Source organism: Megachile rotundata, chromosome 10 (assembly GCF_050947335.1).
Source record: "Megachile rotundata isolate GNS110a chromosome 10, iyMegRotu1, whole genome shotgun sequence".
In the NCBI taxonomy this organism is placed as follows: Eukaryota; Metazoa; Arthropoda; class Insecta; order Hymenoptera; family Megachilidae; genus Megachile; species Megachile rotundata.
Genome location: NC_134992.1, coordinates 4,266,305 through 4,280,639, shown reverse-complemented (window position 1 = coordinate 4,280,639; position 14,335 = coordinate 4,266,305). Strand labels below are relative to the sequence as shown.

The 14,335-nt window shown below is 33.2% G+C and overlaps 1 protein-coding gene across 2 annotated transcripts in view; it reads right to left on the bottom strand.

Moving 5' to 3' along the window:
* Positions 1-14,335, bottom strand: part of LOC100877207 (neural cell adhesion molecule 1) — a 349,161-nt gene that overhangs the window by 16,214 nt on the left and 318,612 nt on the right. For both annotated transcript variants that reach the window (XM_076536766.1, XM_003703377.3), the window contains one exon: positions 2,732-2,980. In XM_076536766.1, the coding sequence (XP_076392881.1) occupies positions 2,732-2,980 (249 nt within the window). The remainder of the gene's footprint in view (positions 1-2,731; positions 2,981-14,335) is intronic.

Here is a 14,335-nt window from a genome sequence, read left to right as displayed (position 1 = left end):
TGATTTATTTATGCAAAGATTTATATAGCTTCATAAAGCATTATAGAAATATTACAAAAGTCAATAGTTGCTGTATTTATATCTTGGAGTTAAATACAAGGAGTAGGATTTAATATTCCGCTGCATTATTATTATTTCTGAACTACTTCTTAATCATTTTGCTGTCATAAATTTTCATTGGCTGTGACCAATAAATTCGCATAGCAGATTTAATTATTTTTAATATACATATAGTATAATAATATCATAACTCTCAAAGATCAGAATTCAATGTTGCAGAATTTAAATTAAACTCATGCAAATCTGTGAATTTGATAATTTGCAAAGCTGACAATTTGGGAATACGAGAATACGAAGATAACATAATTTAGGAAATATGAAAATTAAAAAATGTCAACATCTGCTAAATATCGAATTACAATACTTTGGAATTGAAAGCTTTTTGACTTACGGTCTTAAAGATTTAGGTATTTATGAATGTGGAAATTTAAATACTTGGAAAATTGGAAAATTTTACAAATTGGCGATTTGAAAATTTCGAAACTTGCGAATTTAAAGATTTGGAAATTAGGAAATTAGAAAATTTAAAAATTTATAATTTGTGAAATTTGCGTATTTTATGATTAGAAAATTGCAACTTTGAAAAATCTCTGAATTGGAGAAATTAGAACTTCAAGAACTTAAAACTTTTCTAATATGGAAAGTGTATCTGATATGTGAGAAAATTGGGAGTTTGAGAAATTTCTAATTTTCGATTGTTGAAACTTGGAAAACTTGAATTTGATGTTCGCTCCTTTGTAACATACCATGTATAAAGTATTATAGCAATCGTTACTGTGATAACGCTATAGAGTTTGCGTCACGCGATTAAGACGGATTATATCGCAAATTTGGTAAGACGTACGAAAAATCTGTCAAAGAAATACAAGAATATTATAATAATATCTACTTTTCTATGCATAAGATCGTATGTTAGATATTACACAAAATATTAATTTTTCAGAATTTTTCACACAAAATAAATCCAAGGAATTGATATTAGTATAAAAAAAGTATACAATTCCATTTGAGAAAAAAAGTACAGTGGTATTTTTCGTATGTATCGTTGCATTCGTCAGGAAACGAAGTCATAAAAAAATAAATACCACTATTCAACTTTTCCTTGACAGTTTTATTCTATCTCTTACCAAATCAAATTCTATACAGAGTGAAACATTAAAAAGGGGAACGCCTAAATATTTTCAATGTTATTATTAGCACTTTCTCTTTTGAAATAAGTTGTACTATTTCCAAAAATAAATTCATTGACAAAAGATTTTTCCCTAAGGTACCATTTTGACCAGACTTTGCGAGCGCATTGGCGCACAGCCAGCACTTCGTGACTGAACCCTCGCTTATACAATAATAATAAAAAAACTAAGCTTCAACACCTTAACACTATGGTGGTCATATGTGACTGACGAGCAAATTTAGATCAATTATTTGTTGGAAAATCAAACGAAGGAAACTATTTGAGGTTTTCAGCACGTTGACTGTCGTAGTAAAAACTCACGTTTGAAATCAAACACATTATAATACAGATCATTGAAAAGAGGGATACTTGATCTTCCAATTTCGTTAAGTAACCTATCAGTGTATAATGCTGTTTCAACATTAATTTCATTGAATTTGCAATGCTAATCACACATGTAACATATAACATAAGAATAAGGGTACTTAGTCTTCAAGCTTCATCTTTCAATTTGTCAGTGCAAATCATTATTTAAGAGTATTCGAAATATCCTTTCGTTCGATTTCTTTATCAGTAAATAATTTAACTGAATTTTCAGACTTGGTCACATATGGCACATATGAAATAATAAAGGTACTTAGTTTTTCACTTTCACATTTCAATCTGTCAGCATATCTGACTATCTTAATATTAAGAGTGTTAAAAAGTTCTTTTCATTTACTTTTTCTGCAAATAATTAATTTAATTAAATTTTCAGTCCTGGCCAAATATGGCACATATGAAATAATATAGACACTTAATTTTTCAATTTCATCTTTCAATCTGTCCATATATCTCAAAATCTCAATATTAATAGTCTTAAACAGCTTCGTTCATGTACTTTCTCTGCAAACAATTAATTTAATTAAATCTACAGAGCTGGTCACATATCTCACATATAAAAAAACAACAAAGACACCTAATTTTTCAATTTCATCTTTCGATCTCACTATCCCAACATTAATAGTCTTAAACAGTTTCTTTCACTTACTTTCTCTGCAAACAATTAATCTAATTAAATCTACAGAGCTGGTCACATATAAAAGAACAAAGGCACCTAATTTTTCAACTTCATCTTACAATCTGTCTGTATTTCACTATCTCAACATGAATGTTCTTAAAAAGTTCCTTTAATTTACTATCCCTACAAATAATTAATTTAACTAAATTTACAGCGTTCACATATGTACACCCTGAAAGTCAACGTGTCAATCAATATTATAGCATGTCCAATCATAAACGTCAGTTTTCATCACGACGATCATGTCAATATTTCAGTAAGGTAAAAACTTGTCATTACTCAAACTACCAATTATGTGTACCTATAATCGACAATCCAGTACAATCCGCTCCAATTATATGAGGCACCCTATACATTCGGTGTATTCATGGTATTTGTGTGTATGCGTGTAGAGCGTAATTTGGCACACGTTTGAAACAATCGGAAACCCGTAGACTCACCATACTCGTTGGGTATGATGTCCGGATCGATGTCATCGACCGCCTGCTTGGTCTGAGGGTGCACCGGGGTAGTTGCACCTGCATTAGGTGGCTCGCACACGATGGGAGCGTGCTTCGGACTTCCGGGCCGGCCGTTTGAGTGCTTCCGGTAGAGCGCCGCCAGGATTCCAGCTACGGCCAGGGCCAAAAGGGTCGCTGTTGCTGCCAGGCCCAACACCAATGGGCTGAGAGTAGACGCGTTCGTGGTGCCTGTCACAGTACCAATGCAAAATGCTCGATCAACCGGAACTTCTATCGAGCTACCTATCTGCTCTGCCTTCCTCTGTTTTGTCCCTGCTTCCCCGATTATTGCGGCAAGTATATTTTTACCCTTCGCTTGCCCCACCCTCCCTTCCCACGAACGTTTGCACTATCGAGGCTCCAATTTCGACCGGGCGCCGCTGTTGAATTTATTGTTCGCTCGGCATTGTTTCCTTTCACGCTTAACTTCGAACGGGTTACAATCGCTGATAGGAATAATGAGAATCGCGGAAATTGGGCTTTAGAAGTATGGAAATTCTGGTCTTTAGGACATCCATGAATTTTGGAGATATGAACATTGAGAATTTAGGACGTTGCAGTTCTGCAGTTTGTGAAATTTCGGGAATAGTAAAGTGAGTTTTAGAGATTTTAGAGCATGCGAAAATTTGAGAGGTCGAATCCCCTTTTCACGCAATTATCTACGCAATCGATAGAGCGGAGTAATGAGAGTCGAGGAAATTGGGATTTAGAAATATGAAAATTCTGGTCTTTAGGACATCCATGAATTTTGGAAATACGAACATTGAGAATTTAAGATGTTGGAATTCTGGAATTGGCAAAATTTCAAGGATTCTAAAGCGAGCTTTAGAGATTTTAAGTATTAGATTATTTGAAAATGTGAGGGTTGGAATCCCTATTTTTACACAATTACCAGGAGATTTTGGATTTACACAAATTTGGAAAAATGGAAATTTGAAAACTTAAAAATTTTTAATTTTTAATTTTAGAATTTAGGGGTGCAGATATTTGGAAATTGGGAATTTAAGTATTTGGAAATTTGGGAATTTTGAAGTTTGAGAATTTGGGAATTTTAGAATTTTGGAATTTTGGAATTTTTGGAATTTTTTGATTTTTGGAATTTTGGAATTTTGGAATTTTGAAATTTTGGAGTTCGAGAATTTCGAAAATTGGTAATTTGATAATTTTATAATTGTAAAATTTTGAGTAGTAAGAATTTGAAAATTTGAAAATTTGAGAATTTGTGACTTTAGTAGAATTTAAAAATGTAGTTATTTGAAACATGAGAATTTAGAGGTTTCAAAGTTTAAAAATTTGATATTTTTAAGTTTTAGAAAATTTCAAGAACTTTAAAGTGTTTCAGAAATAAATAATCTGGCAATTTCCGTATTCGAGTATTTGAAAATTTGGAAATTAGGATCTCCTTTCTACTCGATCATTTGCGCTATAAAGACTCCAATTTCGCCCGAACGTCGCTGTTAAATTTATTGTTCACCAGGCATTGTTTCCTTTTGCTCTAAACTTTGAACAGGTAATGTCCGTTATTCGAGCGGGATGCCATTTCGTTTTCAAAGTATTTGCCGTTAATTGCACGTGAAAATATATATTATAAACACAATTGTTACTGATATCGTTCCTTACTTTCGAAAACTATAATTAGATAACACTATAAAGACAGTATTATGAGAAATAAAACTGTCCCAGTTTTGTACCGTTATGTGTTAATAATACATTGTATTCGTAAAAATAAAGAAAAGAATGTTTTATGAACATGGAATTCCAAATAATTCATTAAAAAGTTACAATACAAACACGAAATGATAACAGAATTTTCTGTCATTCGATATCACCGAGTGTATCAATTTTTACCGTATAACTTTATTAACATGCACTTTAAATAAAAGTAAGAAAAAATGATTATATGAACATGGATCATTGAATGCATTAAAAGTTATTTTAAAAAATAAAAATTTGAAAGTTGAAAATATGAAAGTTATTCGTATGGAGTATTGAGAAAGAATCGTTCATTATTATTTGGTGTACTTCTCATTACTTCTCATTATAACATTTAAGAACCCGCATTTATGTAGCATTATTTTATAATTTTCATTTATAGAACATGCTGATAAAGTTTTACGTACAAAGCTGAGACATGCTGTGTGTGTCATAAAACAGTTCAAACTCATTCGGTTTTGTTATAACTTTTTAATAAAGTATTTTAAACTCTATATTAATATAAAATCTTTCTTATTTTTACGTATGAAATGTTAGTAAACTTTGGCGATGAAAAACTATGACATCCGGTATATAGAACGGATTATAAAATCAGTAGATACGGTCAACCACTGCTCAGACCAATAGGACTGAATTACATTCTTGACTCTTATTACTGAAAAATCGCTCATACATTTTTGCTCATACATTTTGCAAAAAGCGGATTATATGCTTTCTAATATAGATATAAATTATAGTTTGTCTAAAATAACATTTCACAATTTGTTTCTGTTCCGAACGTGCGACGGAACACAATACGCGAGGATTTCGTAGGTAGTTTATGATGGGTCCGGGTCCAACAGTTATTTTTGAAAGACAGATTTTTAGCCATCGACGGCAATTTAGTTTACATTTTTTCGAACAATGCCTTTAGAATTTCTAAGTTTCATTTAGTCTTCAATAACTACTCCGTCATAAACAGGGTTTTTCCCGAAGGGTCACCGAGGATGGGCCTCGGTTCCGTCCTAGCGGTACTTTTTAGGACAACGTGCGTGTCACCTGGAGGGAAAAACCCCGACGTTGCCGGCCTTCGAGATCCTCCCGTACTCATCGGTATTTTTTCCCACCCTTTTCCAAAAAAGGCGCGCTCAGGGCGCAAGAGAGGGTGGGCCCAAGTCAAGGGGCATGTTGATTGGAAAATCAACGTTTCTAATGAGAACCAATCAGCATGCCTCCTTGCACTTCCGACGTTTCGAGGAAGTAACGACGGAACGTCTCGTCAGAATCCCAACATTAGTCATCCGAGTCGGACTAAAAAGAACAAGAAAATAAGTCAACCGTGTCGGACTTAAACAGTTAATCTCAAATAAAGTCACCTAAGTCGGACTTAGAAATTTCACGAGTCATTTGCGACGTACTTAGTCATTTTCACGAGTCCACCGTTTAGGACGTCTTCGAGTCAACCGTTCGGACTCATTCTCAAATATTATCCCCAAGATTAATTTCTTTCGGATAAACGTGCGCGAGTCAGCACAGTTTCAGTGTTTGCTTATAATTGTCATGAGAATTTTCAAAATTTTCGAATTCCTTTAACTCTTTCGAAATAACTGTACTTCCCATATCAATGCTATTTACCAATGTTAACCCATGAGTTGGCGCGTGAAAAGGCAGAAAAATTTGCACTTTGAATTTTTTATTTAGGCCTAATAGTTCCCGAGATATTTGCGAAAATAATTTTTTCAACCCCAATTTTAAGGATTATTTTCACCACTTCAGAGTGGATGTTTGCCGATGAAGAAAATACGTATCAAATATTTTTTCGAGTTCTAAAACATAAAAATTTCATAAAAATCGGTGTGTATCAATTGGGTGATGTCCCTTGTTATGTCAAAAACAATGACAGTCAACTAATATCTTCAGAGTGAGTGAACATCTTGAATAGCATGAATTGCGTGATTGTCTTTGTTATTCTTATTTGCTGAAATATAACGCTGAAAGTGTTCACGGTGGGAATAAGCGTAACTTCTTTTACCTTTGGTTGATCTCAACACGCCCCAACTCTTGGGTTGACAAGTGGTTTGCCAAACAGCCTAGTTTCATACACCTGTTATGACTCGCATATTATGTATGACACGTACATGTTTGACAAATACATCTCCATATGCATAACATACAACAAATTCAAGAAATTGTGAGTGTTCGCCTATCTTTTTTTTACAAATGTTCTATACTCGGTGTTCGAGCGAACTGTCGCGTGGGCATTTCGTTCCTCGAACGAAAATTGTGGAAGAAAATCCGTGGCCGAAGTGACGCAATCTATCAAGAACGAAAAGATTTATTCAAGGAAAGAATTTTATATACGGTTCAAGTACGTGAAATGTAAAACGTCAAAATTTAGAAGAAACGAACGCGAGGCGATACCTAATGGCGACGTAAAAGTTAACATTAATTGCCGTTAGATGGGGACGGATGCATTAATGCGTGTATCGCCTCGCGGTGAGAGTACCATTGCCAATAAAAACTCCTATAGGAGTATACAATTGCGCATAAGTTAATCGAATCTTTTCTCGTTACAAATAAACGACGTCTAGAATGTTGTTATAATGATGTGGTTTAGGGAATATAATAGCGAAACGAATTCGCGTTAGTATACCATATAACCGCGATTAAAAATAAATGGACAGTAGTGATGAATTTTCAGTGATGAACTCTAACGCTTATATGTATAAAGTAAAATAAAACTACCATATAGATAGTAAATGCAATTTGTTTTAATAAAAAATTAGTTTTCAATAAATGGAGAATAGCAGTTTTAAATGAGCACATATGTTTAACAATAAAATACTTTTATATTCGGTATTTAAAAATACTTTTTACTTTGCAGATTTAATTAAATGGAGAATTATAGTAACTGTTTTCAAGATATATCCTGTGAGAACTTATAAAAATATCGATTTCTTTTCGGAAACTAAAAGAATTCTTTTTTCAGAATATTAAAAAAAAAATTGATGTGCTCAAACGACTACATGAGGTTATTAAATAAACGGATTTGCAACAAAATATTAAAATTGTAGCTTTCTCAGCATTTTGTAAATTCTTTATTTTTCATAAAATATCTGAACATTAATGTGACGTGAAAATGCGACAACCTGTTTAAAATGCATTACTCACCGAAATGTTATAGTTGAAAAGAAATTCTTTCCATATTTTTAATCCATAATTTATTTATGTTTTTATGAAATAAGCATTATGCTATATGAATCATCCTTTCCTATATACACTAACAAATACAGAGGTATTACACTGGTCGAATATTAATGTGAATAACTGTACATCAAATAGGGAAATATTAGAGGTAACCAAAATTTGGTGGTGGCCGCATAGCTCTAATAGAGGCTTGTGTTCGACCGCGTCATTATTCTCGCCCATGCCCTTCCCGTTGAACGAGGGCGGTAAGAGCGTGGCGGTATCGGGGACAGGTAAACTTAATAAGCAGACGATAATTAACGAAGGTATGTCAATTATGATGCTATTACGGTTCAGTCAGTGTACGTATATAATTAGACGAACGTTCTTGCATTGGCCTCTCTCAATATGCATTGCGCTGGCAACTCGTCCGCTTTGACTGGCTGAGCACGTGGAAGCTTGCAGGTGCGTGCGTGCAGACGCGTGAAAGCGTATGCACGCGCCAATGCAGGGGGTGAATCGTAAATCAGCCGTTAGGAGCCGCAGTCGCTTTGGGCTTTAATGGGAGTAAAGCTAGCCGCTTCGATGTTACGCGTTGTAAATTTTGTCCGGTGCGTAAGCGTTGTAAATTATTAAAGCCTGCTCCGCTTGGCTTCGTCCAAGCCGAGGCGATACGATTTTTCAGCGTCGAACGAAACGAACGAACGTACGTGACGAGCGCCGATAGCAACTGCTAATTGGTGTTTGCATGAAAATGTTTACACGACAAGTATCAATAAGGCTGTTTGGTTTCGTTTCACGGCGTGTTTACTGACTGTTAGCTGGCCGGATTATTCGTTAGCGATTAATTGGGCATTTTTAGGTGCGTCGATGATTGTTAATGACGCGACCAGAAAATTATTTTGTTACTTACAGTAAGTCTACCATAAAATTATTGTCATCTCAGAAGTAGAAAAAAAATAACTGATATTAACTTTCCGACATCGATGACTGTTAAGGACGCAAAAAGGAAATTATTTTATTATCTACATACATATCAGGTTCATTGGAAAATTCTATTCATTCTGGAAATAAAAAAAAATAAAATAAATATGTATATGTACATATATGTATATTGTCTATCGGAAAATTCCGTTCGTTTAAGAATTAAAAAAACCTGTTAATTTTTGGAACATTGATGTTTGTTAATAGTGCGCCAAGGAAAATGTTCTATTACCCCAATATGGGATCTGTTGGAAAATTCTATGCATTTTTGTATTAAATGAAAAAACTGAAATTACTTCTTAAACATCGATAATTGATAGTGACACTAATTGTAAGAAAAAATATGACGGTTCTACCGAAAAATTCTGTCTGAACTGAAAAAAAAACATCTTCAATTGGTTTCTGAATATTTGTTCTGAACAATTTGCTAATGAGCTCATCCCAGCGTGATGGTAATTTGTGGATTCCATTTCTGTAGAATGACTACAGACTTCTGTGGAAGAGCAAAGTTAATGTGTGTCTCGCCCAAAGGTCGGCAAAGTAAACACGTTCAAACAATTGAGCTTATGTCACGCACATAACTGTTTATTTTGAAGGTATTGAAAAAAGGATGGGCAAACGAAATTTGAGAACACGAATACACAATCTTGTTTGAAATGTAGTATTGTCTCTTCAAGGTGCATTATTGGCAAATAGTTCAAATATATAGTCAGAGTTGCCAGAGGAAAAATGGCCGTGTAGGGAATACAGTGATGTAGTAGAACACAGCAGACAGGAAACAGTGAACGAACAATATAAATAATGGTACATTTTAGAATACTCAGTTCTGCAGCTCCTTTTACGCTTCAAATGTTAACTACACAATAAAGATCTAAAAGAATCATCGTTTTACACAGTTTTTTAAGGTAACCAATTGTGAGAAAGTGTACACGTTCCAGTGGTTTAATCAATGTTTTACAGAAAACAAAAGTTTAATTAAAAAGGGAAGAGGGACTTTTTGAAGTACGATATAAAAGAGTTCTTCATTGAAATTTTAGTGAAAGCATTCAATAGCGAATGTTTCAGCTTTCCAATAACATCCATTTATTTCTGCGATCATTTATTGTGAGATATAAAAATACAGAGTCAAAAGTGATTTTTTTACTTAGGCAACTGTTGTTAAATCGGTCAAAACTGATCGCACGGAAACAGATGGAGATTAAAAGAGGGATTACAAGCTTTAATATATCGTATTCAAATGCTTTTCTATATGTCATTTCAGTCGTATAAATGCTCGAAGTTTCAAAAGATTTAAGGAATTTTGCCTTTGGATTTACTATGAGCGATAATAAATGATAAAGAGCAACAAATATAATTTAGAATAAATATTCAAACTGGAAATTTCAAGCATCGAAACAAATATTAGCATTAATTTCTGTTTATTTTTAGACTAATATATAAAAAGATAAAAAGAATATAAATATAAATATAAATACAAAAACAGAAATACAAATTTTTATACCTTTTTTTTGTTTAAAAAATTTAAAAATGAAAGTATAAATGTAAAAATATAAATTTGCATATTTTTTTATTTTTATTTCTTCATCAATGGTGCTGATTAATTGCCCATTATTTATATCCGATATTTGTATCCACTTGTGGAAATTTTTACGTTTTGAAATAAACATGATCAGAATTTTTTTAAATTTACAACGAAGGCGTGAAAATAAGAGATAAATTCGCAGAAAATTATGGAAGCAGTCCATAAAAATCTTTCCAAGCTTTAGAATTCCGTATTGAGAGCGCGCTGCTCCAGTCGCTCGATTAACCCACCACTTTTTATTCATTCGGATGTTGAAACCAAGAAACAACTCGAGAATTTGACTAATACCAGCTTCTCGAATTTATGCGCTGGAAGGAACGTTTAAGTTTCAAGCGGGAGACCGTTTATAGCCCGAACAGCACGCTCGTTCCGGCTGCATTTACGTTTTAATGCTCCTTGGGAAAAAAAGGAACAGAAAAAGAGAATAAAAGTAGTAGAAAAAAAAGAAACGAAACTACAGAAAGCATGAATTTCTTGCTGTTTCGCCAAAAAAAAAAGAAAAACGACCGTTGCATGGTCGCGCAACAGTTGAAACAGACGTGTTCCATCGAAACGGAATTACGATTCTGGAAAGAGTAATTAGCGACTTTGCAAACGAAATGACGGGAAAGAAGCAGAAAATTACACACGGACACACACAGCCAAACGGAATAATTCTTTTCGCGTGTATATCAGACAAATCGGTTTTACGTGTACCCCGGTAAATTCCATTTCCCACGTTAAATGAACATTCGAACGTTTTCTATGTCCTTAACGAAACGACGCAGGAAATATGAAATTATTATTAACTGAAAGTCCGCGACCAACAGGGACGCCATTGTATCCAGTCGACGGCAGCACGCCAGGGAATTAAATTAAATAACACAGAAATAGTAGCGCAGAAATGTTCTCTTTCAATTGTGCCTATTACATTTACATTTTCTCTTTAACTGAATTTAATTCGTTGCGGTCGCCGTTTTGAAATTAAATCGCATAAAATATAATGCGATATGAACGTTTTCCCAAATATTTTAACGATCTCGAAAAAAAAACGGTGTTCCAGAATGAATTAAATCGAGCTTATGACGAAAATATGACCACGGTGAATAATTTCGAAAGCGCCAAGCTTCTTCCTAATTAATGCAACGACGTATAATTTAACGGTTTTAAAAACATTTTGTGAGAATAAGGTTTCGTTTGAAACATAATTTCGTTTAATTGAATTTAAGTTTGAAATGAGTAATTCTGAAATAAATGTACATTTCAGTATTTGTTGTCAACATTAAATTTTCTATAAATATTAACTTTATTCGCTGCATTTTCTTAGAATGTTTTTCTTGTTTCGTAAATTCGAAAGCTGTTCGTGTCATGTGAAAAATTGCTGCCATTTTGTCTAAGACAGAACTCCTAACAAGAAACAGCCAAACGTATAGTAGTATTAGTATTTAATCCGTTAAAATATTATGGAAAAATGTATATAACATTCTTCGTTCTTTTGTAACATTTTCAACCATAGGTCACCGAAAGACCAAATTTGTAAAATCCGATATGTAAATTTTTAAATGAAAAATAACCTTCTCGATATTTATTTATTTATGTATAAAGACGTTTACCCCGGAAATAAACAAAAAACAAAACATACTAGAATACTGTATCATTACAGTACAATACTAATCTATACATCCAAATGACGCTTCTAAAGACTCACAAAAAAGATCAATTTCTAGTTTTAAAAAGCGATCACAAATCCAGTATCCGATCATTTAAACACACATACTCTATACAGATAATAATATTAAAAGAAGTTGAAATGAGTAAGTTAAAATTCCTAAAGAGAATCATAAATCCACTGTTATCTTCAGCTGTTGCCGGAGAATGAATCGCGTTAAATCCCCGCACTGGACGAGAGTCCAGGGAGCATTTGTGATTCTCGTTAAAGTTTGATTAGACTTTGATTGCCGGCAGAAAGCGCACCAATTTAAACTCCACCTCGAGAGTCGACCAGTAGATCTGTACAGGATAAAAAGCAGAGAAGCATCAGAGAACGAGTGGAAATGACGGTACAACATTTGGTGATCAAGCGAATGTTGCATCTCGGCTGAAGTTACACTTCCATGGAAGAATTTAGCGAGGAGACAAGCCTGTCCGGCTGTCTTTCTGTTGTACCGACGTGTAGACAGCTGTTTACACCAGAATATGTCCCCAGCCTCGAGTGTAATTAAACTTTTTCCACCGCGAAATTGGTTGCTCGCCACTCTCGCTTCTGTCTCTTCGGATAACCCTAGTAACTGGACGGGAGATTAATCGATTGCCGTGGAAAATGGTAAAGGCGAAATTGTCAGAATGTGTAAAAACAACGGAGAAAAATAGCAATTCCGAGTGGCTGTGTTATAGCATTCGCTAACTCGTGGACGACGATAATGCGATTGTTTTTGTTAACACAATTGAAAATAGCTAATATTTAACGTTAGATTTATGAACGTTTTATGACCATTTTTCTGTTATTTTTCATTTGAAACTGAAGTAGAAAAAGCTTATAGGACAATTTTTTATCTCGATAAAAGTTAACATGTATTTTGGCAAAAGTTTTTCACTAATTTGTGTAATTTGAAATGTGAAATCGCCATTTTGCTGAATTGTCAAAGACTACGAAGCGTTCTTCGTCCATATAAAACAGTTGCTATTTCGCAACGTTTACTGTGCACTTAATAATTCGTTATTGCTACGTCTTTTCCTAATAGGAAATTTATCAATTTGTCAAATTTACCAATATTAATTTTGTAATAAAGAAATAAATATTATATTTAAACATTCATTTGTATCCAATGTCTAACCTCCGTTTCTATGAAACATAAATTAAAACAATAACAATCTTTTTACATATTAAAATAAATAAATGATAGTACAATAAAGTGGCCTTTCATATTAAGTCAATAAAAATACTTGTTTTCTTTTTTTACAACATATGCATATAATGTATATTAATCATATGTCAAACCTTCTGTAAAATTTATGCAAGTTGCAATCTCTATATCAATTAAGAATTAATCTACGTTAATAAGCAGATGCAATGTGGAAAATAAAGAAATATAGTACTTTAATATTTTAATAATAATACTTTGATAAATATGTACAACTTTTAATTGATTGCTGAAACGACAATTTAATTCCGGAAAATCATGTATAAACATGTTCTAAGAATTGCGTGTGGGTACACTGTTTCCTAACCGCCATTCTGTCACCCAGTTGTTGCGAAGATAAACCTAAAGAAACAACTCGTAAGTAAACCTTAACTTAACCGAATAACTTACTTTGTTTCCACTCTCAAACTACAGGCACAAAGTTAATTCAGGATGTGCGATACAGTAACGGAAACAAGTAAGCGAACCCAAAGTGGAGAAACTTTCAAACGAAACATTTTTCCACAGGCAATTGGTGTAACCTAGCTTTCAAAAATTGCATTTTGAACATAAATACATGTGAAGATTATATTTGACAAAGATTTTTGATCTTTTTTATCACGTTCATTTGAAATATTTATTAAGTAACTTTGGTCTGAGGCTCAATTTGGGAATCATGGTAATATTTTATGTTCGCTTATAGCTGAAACAGTTACCAAAAGTTATCAAATTCACAGTTTACATAATTCAAAAATTTTTGCATTTAAAGGTATTGAAATCTTCAAATTACCAAATTGCTAAGTTTACAATTTATAAAATTTGAAACTTTTTGTATTTATACATTTTCAGTATCAATTTGAGTATTAATTTCACATGTTTACAAATATACGAGTTTCCACATCTCTGAATCTTCGAATTTCTAAATCCTTAAATTTCCAAACTTCCAAATTTCCAAATTTCCAAATTTCCAAATTTCCAAATTTCCAAATTATCAAATTTACAGAATTTCAAATTTCCAAATTTCCATATTTCTACATTTCTAAATCTCTAAGTTCTTAAATTTCCAAATTTTCAAATTACCAAATTACTACATCTCCAAATTTGCAAGTGCCCGACTCCAAGTTCCAAAATGACCAAATTAAAAAATTTCTGAACTCCGTACACGACAAAAATTTACATTCCGACTCCACCTAATAGTTCCATATGCACATAACAAAATTA